The following is a 10746-nucleotide window of genomic DNA, read 5'->3' as shown; positions in this document are numbered from 1 at the left end:
AAATAAGGATGATTTTTCTGTGAGTCTTAGAGTAAGTGTACAACGTGATTGACTATGTCCACTCTGCCCTTCAGGATTTAAACAGAGCTCTAGAGCTCTTAAATTATATCCTAGAGAACAATTTTCTGCTTGAAAAGCCATTTTTTCCAACAAGACTCGCACAGGGGATTGTTTGTCACAAGATACATGGCATATTTTCCAGTGGCACATTTCCTAACCTTCATATACTGGACTGACTCCATTTTGTCTGTGTGAACGACATTCCACGATCTGGTTTTTATTAGCTTTAAGACACTCAGACTCTGATAGAGTCTCCATTGCTCTGGAGGCTACAGAGAGACATGCAGAAATATTTCCTATACAAGACTTTTTGGCCTAAGTAGGCAAGATAAAGGCAAAAAAAAAGCATAACAAACTTTTTTCCTCTTCCATACTGAGAATATCCTAGCCGATAGCACCTTCAATGCATTTCCAGAACATAGATTATATAGGTTTAGCAACGTACCACCAGCAGGTTGCTGGTTTTTGCACAGCAGTATTTATCTGTTATGTAGTATTTGTGGCATTCTCTATACTTAGATTGGCAAATGCCACAAATACCGTGATAAATTTAACCACTGTGAGTGATAAATGTCAAGCTTTTAATAGCACCCACTGTCCCTCTCTCACCACATGACCCTATTTGGAGACTGCATAATCACCATCTCTGTATTATTACTTAAAAAAGAAATATTCTTTTTGCATTTTAAATAGCAATATATTTGCTTTGTATAATATATATGGACAGAACGAGCAAAGAAACCTTTTGTATGTCTTTTGGCAGAAGGAAGACACTGTGGGATACTATTCCTGATAATTTCCTATGCTGTTTATTTACAAAAATCAGGTCAGAAGGTAAATTCCTATTTCTGTTAGGTGCCAGTACAATGAGCAGAATTCATAGTCTCAGCTGAAATGAAAGGGCTTGAAACAAATTTGTCCACTCAGTTGATGACAACAGCTAACATTAGGTTTGATCAGAAAGGAAAAGTCTACAAAACTATTGCTGCAGCCATTAAAATACAGAACATGGTACCAGGCTTATTCTCTCGTGACTTCGGGCACTTTTTACACTTTCAGCGGTATGTGATGTATTCAGGCTACGTCTGACGAACATAATTCTGTGGCACTTGGACTTTAGGTTATAAGAAGGAAAGAGTATTTCACATTACCACTAAAACCACTTCAGTTCTGATCTTTTCTCAAAATTCCAAACTTCTGAGGTTTTCCCTTGAGCAGGAAACTAAATCAGGAATTAACGTCTGTCTTAGGAATCAGGCTACAAAATACCCACTATTTTGTCCTAGTTTCTGACACGAAATATTTGTCCTTCCAACTTCAGCTATGCTAATTGTCGAGGAGTGGTACTCATATGCTGTGTCATACAGATGCGGTCTCTGAAACTTGTTACCAAGTCAAGGATACTCTTTCATTACAAAGTTAAAGAGAAGACTTAGGGAAAACATTTGTATGTATATATATTTGTATGCACACATATGTATAAATATATCTATAATTTTTTTATTATTATTATTATTATTATTATTATTATTATTATTATTATTATTATTATTATTATTATTACAGCAAACATTTTGGAGAACCCAGAACCAAATGCAAGAGTGCCTATCACCAGCAACAACATAATCACTCATTTCCCTGTGTACCGTGGAGATATCAGTTCCATGTAAGTCTCTTCCAAAGTCCATTCGATTTAGCTGCCAAAATACATGGGCAAAAGATCAAAAGCTACTGCATTACTGCGGTTTGTCTGGTTGCCATACAGAGCTGAGCTGCAAAAGAGAACTCCAAGTCAATTAAAAATAAATCTAAAATCATTTCCACACTAGTAAGACCAGTAAGGCCTCAGACCATTTTTGTAAACATGTTCAACACATAAGACAGGTTTTGTCACATATTAAAGGTTTTGGGTTTTACATTAAAATTTAGAAGTATATCTGGGAATTTTGTAGCCAAAAAAAGATCCAAGGTAGACAATTTTCTTGCTTAAGATCAATGTTTCTTACACTGTTTCCCTTGCATATATATCTCACCTGATAGAAAATTGTTAAAAAATATTTCTAAAATACAGTTCCTCTCCTCTTAGAGAGCACACTGCCCTATATTTGGTAGACCTCAGATATACTGTGTTTTCTGAATTATTTCTTTATGATGAAAAATAAGATTGCCACCAGGTATATTAACTTTTGTTAATGTCTGCTAAATTATATTCATTCAACAAAATTCACACAGGGCAGCTTAATCACAAATTAAATCCACCCTTTATTATATATCAGCATAATAAAATTTTTCCCTTTTTCTTCTGTCTTGATAATGACAGAGGCGTCTGTCACAGGATGCTTCAGGGTGGGAGTGGGTTCGGCTGTTACTGGAAGAAAGAAACAATCTCTTCCTGGACCTCATATTCAGTTTATCCAACCAGCAGATAAGAGGTTTTTCTCTTTTTTTTCCATTGTTGTGTTATTATTGCAGATTAATCTGACTGTCACATATATTTAGAGTCACCTAATGTTTTTAAATATAAAACCCTCTTATTCTACATTAAAAACTTATCACTCTACAGAATTCAGTTAGTCAAGCTAAAAATTTTCATATTAGTGCTTTGCTTCAGGCTAACTTTTTTAAAGCTTTAGCTAAAACAGCCTTTTTAGACAAGATTAGTGCAAGGCAGACAACTCTATCAAATTTATAATGACCATCCTATCAAATTTTCTCAAAGAGCCTTGAAGCACTAACAAGTGATTTCTGAAACATGTCCTTATTTCCTGTCAAAAAAAAAAATTCCATCTTTTAAAGCAGAATCACAGGATTTTCAGATTCTTAGCACATCCTTCACAGAGATGTTGCAAGTTTGCTGTTCCGACCATAATCCTATCCCTCATTGCTCCTTAAGTGCCAACATGCTTCTCAACCTACAAGGAAAGTTTTCTGTAAGATCTATGGGTCAGGCAACAGTGGCAAAACCCCAATATCCTTCAGTCACAAGCAGAAGTACCGGGCTGCATTGTTCTGGCTGCCAGAACAGGCCATAAGATTTTGTCCCAACTCTTACTGATGATGTGTGTTAGTATTTCTTAACACGTTTTAGCCCTTATTATTGGATAAAGCCTCTTTATGTGGCTTAAAAATCAAGTCAGACTGACTTCCACAGAATGACTTCCGCACCATTTTACATGTAGAGCAACAAGGAGCTGCAAAGTCAGATAACAGGACATGCCTTGGTGTGGCAGACAGACATTTTGCCATGTATCCACGCTGCTTTTCAAAATGCGTGTGTTGCATCTATAAATTTGGCTAAACATTACATTTCCTTCTTCTATCCAAAAAGAATCTCGTTAAGAGAAATGAAGGTTAGCTGTGATCCTTTAGCCTCAAAATTTATGCCAATGTCTTCATTACCTGTGTTTCAGAGGTGAGTATTGATGATCACAGCAGGATTTGAGTACAGCTTTTTAACATGCCTTTTTCGAGGAAGTATCTGCAATAGTTTTACTGGTTATCATATAGGTGCTCTCCAGTTAATCTCTGCATCCCATTCCACCATCTTCATTTCCCATACAAAATGCATACCACTGTGCTTAGGGCTTGTTGTAAAATGTAAACAAAGGGGAAACTAACAGTGACATCTCTTATTGGTGTTTTGAATCCCAGCTTATGTGACAATGCTCAGATTCCTCCCAATCTAATTGATCAGTTGCATTATCCATATTTAAAAGACCTAGTTTTTCTGCCATAGTTATCACAACTACCATCCCATCGAATTATTAAAAGTTTTCCCTGCACTGAGTGTGAATACATATTCTTCAATGGGAAAATATGGGATTATTGCATTAAAACTGAATACATCTGGAAACATGCTGTAAGAAGAGAAAAAAGTGTAAGGCATTGCTACTTTTTAGTCATATCTTACATATATGCAAGCATATCACTATTTTGCACAATCCTTGCTGCTCACATCCATGTCCATAAACTGTGAATTGCAAACCCCAAAATGTCTATGGAGGGAATTTTTCCATCAGTCATGCAATCAGTGGCTTCCTTTGGTTCCCTCCTCATGCCCACATGCTCAGGGGTGAACTCCTGATCACAGCCGTGAACGTGGTGCCAGCTGTATGCCTGCCATTCCTGACCTGTCAGTCAGAGCCAGGCAGTCAGGAATCCGCTGGGTCTGACTTAGCATGCCCTTTGCATACTCGCTTAACATTTTAAGCTCCAATTAGTTGCAATTTATGTCCAGTATCAGCCTATTAATTCACACTAATACCTGAGATGACCTTTCTGACCAGCCGAATCTTTCAAATTAGCAAGCAAGAAGCAAGAAAATTACAACGGTTCTGAACAACAATATACAAACGTTATTGGCAACTGTCATTTAAGTTTGAACAATTACATTTGTGTCGGTCAGAAATCTGGAAAAGTTCCCATGTTTTCAAAACATACAAAATTTCTCCATGGTGTGAATTTCAGATTGATTTCCTACTCTGGAAACCTTCTTAAGAACAGCGGAAGCTGTTGGCTTTGCCCTAACAGATTTACAGGTTAATTTTCATTGTACTGTGAAAAGAACTATTTGTAGCAGCATTTCAGTAATACTGTGTGCAGTGTCGAGGATAAGTATTTCATATTTATGTTAAGTTTTCTTATTTACGCTAAAATGTCATTTTTATGCTTAAAATGTTTAAATTTATGTTTAAATTGTAAAAAAGGTTTAAAATATCATATTTATCTTTAAATTTTATTTATATTTAACAAATCCATCCACTTTCTCTGTCCAAAAGCAAATATTTGAATATTTCAATTGCAAGCTGATGGTAGGCAATTATCATCAATGACACCTCAATAAAATGTCTTCTAATGATAAGTAAACTGAAGACAAATACTAAATACTTCTTCATATATTCAAAGAGTAAAATCAGTTCTGCTTAACTGCAGTTCAAATCTACCAGCCAGTTTTCATGCCTTTCTAGAAAATAAGAGATGAAAGAAACAGAAAAACTTTCCCTGCAACTGTGTAAATTGCGCATTGTTGTTATCTGTTTTGTTTTTAATTAGCATTTGAGTATAAAATTAGCATGAAATCTAATGTTTTCAAACACCTGTCCTGGCTCTCAGCTGAGCACATGCCTAACTAACCACATGCACAGCTTGATAAATGTTTGAATTGATTTCCTAAATCAAGTTTAGGTGAACTCCAGTCTGTACATAGTTCAAACTATGACACTGACTGCTTCCTTTATTGTAATGAAAATGTCCCAGGTCTTTCTGTACTTCATCTTTTAGATATTACCTTTAAAAAAAAATAAAATTGAAGAGCATGGTTACAGAAAGTCATGGTGAGGAACACAAAAGCCCACGGAAAGTAGGCAATTTATGACTGTAGTATCTGGGTCAAATGGTAGAAAGAATAGCAAGAATTCCTAAGACATACGTATGACAATGTGAAAATAATCATGATTATAACAACTGTATGTTTTTATGGCAAAATTTTTATTCTTGTGCATTAGTACAATAAAGGCTTCCACTCCTTTATCTCTGGCTTTGAAGAGATGGGGGAAGATGAGTAAACTGTCAGTTTGAATTAATGTTTTGTCATAAATATTTATAGCCCACAGAAAACAATTCTATGACTCTTTGTGATTGAGCTAATTAGTTATACATTTCATTCTAAATGTATTAACATAATTCTTTTACGGAAGCTTTGGCTTTCAAGAAATTGGTATTAAAATACTTGGGTTATAATAAACCCAACAGAAGAAACATTTCTAACCCCAGTGACTGACTAGGAGAGGTTTCCTTCCACTTGTTCCACTTACTGGGTCTACCCTGAAGGCTATTTCTATCATAAGCCTTGATATATGATGCTGCTTTTGTTTCAAGCTTCAAAATTAAAACTACAAAATATAAATTCTTACTAAATAGAAAACCATGACCTAACACGCCTACATCACTTAGAAGGACACGCGTGCAGTGAAGGCATTGATAGGTTTTATGGGAGTTTCCAAATCCCAGAGTGATTAGTCTCATTTCTTTTTAACCAAAGAACACTAATAATAAAACAAAAGACAATCATTTGTAGGTTGCAAGTCCCAGATCTTGTTTATTTATAAAGCAATAAATATTAGAAGCACAAATAAATTGCACGGGTGTGTAAACAAACTGTACAATGACTGAAGAGTTCAGGAAGGGTTGCCAGAAGACTCCAAGAAGCAAATTGTCGTCATCCTGAGTGGGAAGTAAATTGAGGGAAAAGTGCTTAGAAGCACTTGCGGTGGACAATGGATGGACCAGCTTCATCATACTCCTGTTTACTGATCCACATTTGCTGGAAGGTGGACAGAGATGCTAGAATGGAGCCACCAATCCAGACCGAGTACTTGCGCTCAGGTGGGGCAATGATCTAGGATAAAGAAAAGCAACAAAATTCTCATGTAACAGTTACATTTCTAAACAGCCAACCCACATCACTGATATAACAAACCACTGGACATCTTCTTAAGTAAATAAAGAACTTCTCTATAATAACCCTATTGATCTTCAGCAGCTGGTACAATACATGTAATATTCCTTAAGAAAATCTATAAGCATATTTTCCTCTTTTCTAACACTTGCTTCTAATCAATATAATTACACCGATTAAACAGAATTTCTTCTCATTCGTCCATCCGCTATTGATCTCACTTCTGAGTTGTTCCTATATCCCAATTTAATGATGTGGACCCACATCCTTACACACATTTTATAGTCAGAGTCAAATTCCTCACCTTGATCTTCATAGTGCTAGGAGCAAGTGCAGTGATTTCTTTCTGCATGCGATCAGCAATGCCAGGGTACATTGTCGTCCCACCTGAGAGGACGTTGTTAGCATACAGGTCCTTACGAATATCAATATCACACTTCATGATACTGTTGTAGGTAGTTTCATGAATGCCAGCAGATTCCATACCTTGAGAAGAAATTAGACAGTAGATCAGTAAATTATATAAGAGGTCTTTGTGAAAAGAATTCTTGGCATCTCTCATCATCATTAATATGAACTTCTATGACATTTTTTATGCAAAATTACTTACTGATTATTAAATGTTATAGAAAAACATAAAAAAATAGAATTACAGAACTAGCTAAGAAAATGAAAATTATTTGTTAGAAAGGGTAAGAATCATAATGCATGTGCAAAGGAAAGATACTCAAAATATACAGTAAGAGAAGAAGTAGACACACAAGACAATTGCATTTAGTATATGATGATGGGAGAAAGTTATATAGAAAAGAAAACATGAATATCAGGTAACATCAGAGTCTCACAAAAATCACTAGTTGAATATAGAAAAGACAGCAATAAAGACAATGAAAGCAGTTGAATTAGAACTAAAGAAGACAATAGTAACTTCATTTCTTTTTCAGCCTACTCAAAATACAGTATTTATAAACATCAAGGCAAGGCATAACCAAGACACGGATGAAGATATTCATACTTGGTGGTGAGGAAAAAGAAACCAGAAGCAAGTGTTTGTAGGTTGCATTCCAATTTATTAATTTTAACAGGTGCTTCCTGAAAGGGCTGACACTAGATCCACCGTAAGATGTCAGCTGATGAACAACTGCATTTATTACTCAGGACTTAGAGTATAAGCATTTGCTACATCCGTCAGCTGCACTCACAGACAGCAAAGCTTACTGTCTTGACCGTGGCAATGTTTAATTACAGTGCATATAAATATACATGCACCTTCATTCCATTTTTTCCCTCCCAGACACTTCACTTCTTCATGGAGTCAGATACTGTTTTAAGTGTAAGCCTTATAAATACAGCACTAAAAGCTGTTCTTGCCATCAGTGACATAGAATCATAGAGTATCTTGAGTTGGAAGGGACCCATAAGATCATCGAGCCCAACTCCCTAACGATGGAATTCTAACTCTACATTTTATCACTAAAAAACTGTGACCCTAAAACCTGATCTAAAACTTGCAACCTGAGCCCAGAGCTCAGCTAATTACCAGTTGAGCTCACATCAAGCACAGCTTACAGGGACCAGAGGATCTAACGCTTCATTTATGTTTGATTTCATGCCAAATTTAGATAAGGAGGAAGAGGAGTGGGACACCTTTTAGATCTTCTGATTCATTCATATCTCCTACAGAAAGGAGAATTTCCTGGCAACACTTACCAATAAAGGATGGCTGGAATAAGGTTTCAGGGCAGCGGAAACGTTCGTTACCGATTGTGATCACCTGACCATCAGGCAATTCATAGCTCTTTTCCAGAGAGGAGGACGAGGCAGCAGTGGCCATTTCATTCTCAAAGTCCAGTGCAACATAGCACAATTTCTCTTTGATATCACGAACAATCTCACGTTCAGCTGCAGATATATGGGAATAAAATCAGTGTTTGGAGAAGCAAAATACTAGAGGAAGAAAATGGGCCAAGAGAGGACTGACCTGTTGTCACAAAGGAATAGCCACGCTCCGTGAGGATCTTCATGAGGTAGTCAGTCAGATCCCTGCCAGCCAGATCCAGACGCATGATAGCATGGGGCAAAGCATAACCTTCATAAATAGGTACATTGTGGGTGACGCCATCGCCAGAGTCAAGAACAATACCTGGGAGAGAAGTGTCAGAGAGCAGTTGGCATCACCTGGCAAATGCTTAGAGCCCCTAGGCACAGTAAGCAGCAACAAACACAACAAAATACAGGATTTTTCAGGCACTATAAAATAACACCATTCTCTTTTAGCCATAAAGATCTTGCCCATTCCTTCTGCCTTGGCTTGCCTGGACATCCCTGTTTGGTGTGAACTTTCCCATAAAACAGTTGTCCCGTACATATTTTAAGCTAATCCATACAAACAGTCTTCCACTGCTACTACACTGAGCAGTAAGCACATTCGCGATAGTGATCGTCTTGGTCCAATAACGGGCATCTTTTGGGCCCAGTTTAAGGCCTTAAACTGGTGTAATACTTGTGTCACAACTGCAGTATCTTCACCGGGATGTCTCCTCAGTTGTGTCATGCCAAGCGGCAGGAGGCTCAGTTCCACAGTGCCCCTCTGAAAGCAACGCAGACCTGGTCCACATTGCTCTGTCCACAGAGTATTTTGTTCCAGCTTTTCTGCTACTGTTATCAACAGTTGCTATAAACTAAAAATACTTAGTTTTCTGTCAATTTGAATGAGTTGTTGGGGTTTTTTCCTATTTGGAGTGAGAAGCAAGGAGGGGTCCTGAAAGGAAAAAAACTAAACAGTGTTTATTGTTTTTATTTTACCTGTTGTACGACCAGAGGCATACAGGGACAGGACAGCCTGGATCGCCACATACATAGCAGGTACATTGAAGGTCTCAAACATTATCTGGGTCATCTTTTCACGATTAGCTTTGGGGTTCAAGGGGGCTTCTGTGAGCAAAGTAGGGTGTTCCTCAGGGGCCACACGGAGCTCATTGTAGAAAGTGTGGTGCCAGATCTTTTCCATATCATCCCAGTTGGTGATGATGCCATGTTCAATGGGGTATTTCAAAGTAAGGATACCTCTTTTGCTCTGAGCTTCATCACCCACATAGGAATCTTTTTGACCCATACCAACCATAACACCCTAAGAGAAGAAAACACAGAAAAGCATTATTTGAGGAAGACAACACCACAGAGCCCAAACAATTACATCACAGATCACTATGCTATTTTCAAGAAAGGTAGAAGCAGTCACACCACTAAAAGGTTGTTCAGGAAAAGAAATGAGCATTATTAAAATAGTAAGTCAACAGAATTTGAAGTTTTCTCATAAAATCCTTTTTTCCTTTAATTGGGTGAAAGACTTTTTGCCCCTTTTTTAATGCAGCTCTTCTTTTCAATTACTTCTTTCTGGCCAAAAAGTTTGACTGAAAGTAAACTGCACAGTAGCATGAGCAGGAAAAGATACAGAGAGACATACAAAGAGAGTTTATAAGTAATAAAATACAGAGGGAAATGAGCCTTCTAGTGAAGTAAGATACTCCGTATTACTATGGAGCCTCAGCAGTAATTTATTCATGATGACAAAATACAAATTGCAAAAGTTTTAGCTAAAAAAAAGAATTTGTAAACTTTTTACCAAGGAAATTGTAGGTGAAAAAGTACAGTATTTTTTGTATGCTGATTTAACTGACAAAAGAGGAGAATGAAAGGGGAACAGAAAAAAGGAGGCTTAGAGAGCGGTGAGACGGTAAGATCAGAGACAGAAAAAAGAAGTAGAGGAGACTGAAAGAAGGTGTTTGGTATGCAAAACATCGGACAGGATGGGTGGGAAGGGCCTTGAATAGGCTGCATCGGGCAGAAATTCAGCCAATGGAGATGCCTTTGAACTGGCACCAGCAGCAGGTCTGGCCTGGGGGCTGGAGTGGGCAGCAGCTTTGTAGGAAGCTGGGTTTGGGCTCATCAGGAGAGAGAAGAGGGAGAGTCGAGAGGAAAGTTGGTGAGTTAGAAATAGCTGGGAGAAAGGGAGCCAGAGATAGAAGGAAGATGAGGGGCAGCCAAACGGGGGAGTTGAGGGAAACACTGGACAGGAGCGGAAAGGTGCTGCTAGTACCACTGCAAGAAGTGAGCAGAGGGAAGGGCAGGGTATTTGGGGCAGGACAGAAGAACTAAGGAGGGAAGGGGTGCATGGAGGCGACTCCTGGAGAGAGTGTGAAGACCCCACCCTGCCCCGATCCTGCCTG

At 37.8% G+C, this 10746-nt stretch overlaps 1 protein-coding gene across 1 annotated transcript; it reads right to left on the bottom strand.

Moving 5' to 3' along the window:
- Window positions 1-6313: 6313 nt before the first annotated feature.
- Window positions 6314-9641, bottom strand: ACTC1 (actin alpha cardiac muscle 1). The gene is made up of 5 exons (XM_009639060.2): window positions 9323-9641; window positions 8499-8660; window positions 8228-8419; window positions 6822-7003; window positions 6314-6457 (listed from the first exon to the last, which is right to left on the bottom strand). The coding sequence occupies exons 1-5, from the start codon at window positions 9639-9641 to the stop codon at window positions 6314-6316; spliced, it is 999 nt and encodes a 332-aa protein (XP_009637355.1).
- Window positions 9642-10746: the final 1105 nt, after the last annotated feature.

The sequence above is a fragment of the Egretta garzetta genome, unplaced genomic scaffold (assembly GCF_000687185.1).
Source record: "Egretta garzetta isolate BGI_Z169 unplaced genomic scaffold, ASM68718v1 scaffold285, whole genome shotgun sequence".
NCBI classification, from domain to species: Eukaryota; Metazoa; Chordata; class Aves; order Pelecaniformes; family Ardeidae; genus Egretta; species Egretta garzetta.
The sequence above is the reverse complement of the archived record's forward strand: the minus strand, read 5'-3'. Positions and strand labels throughout refer to the sequence as shown.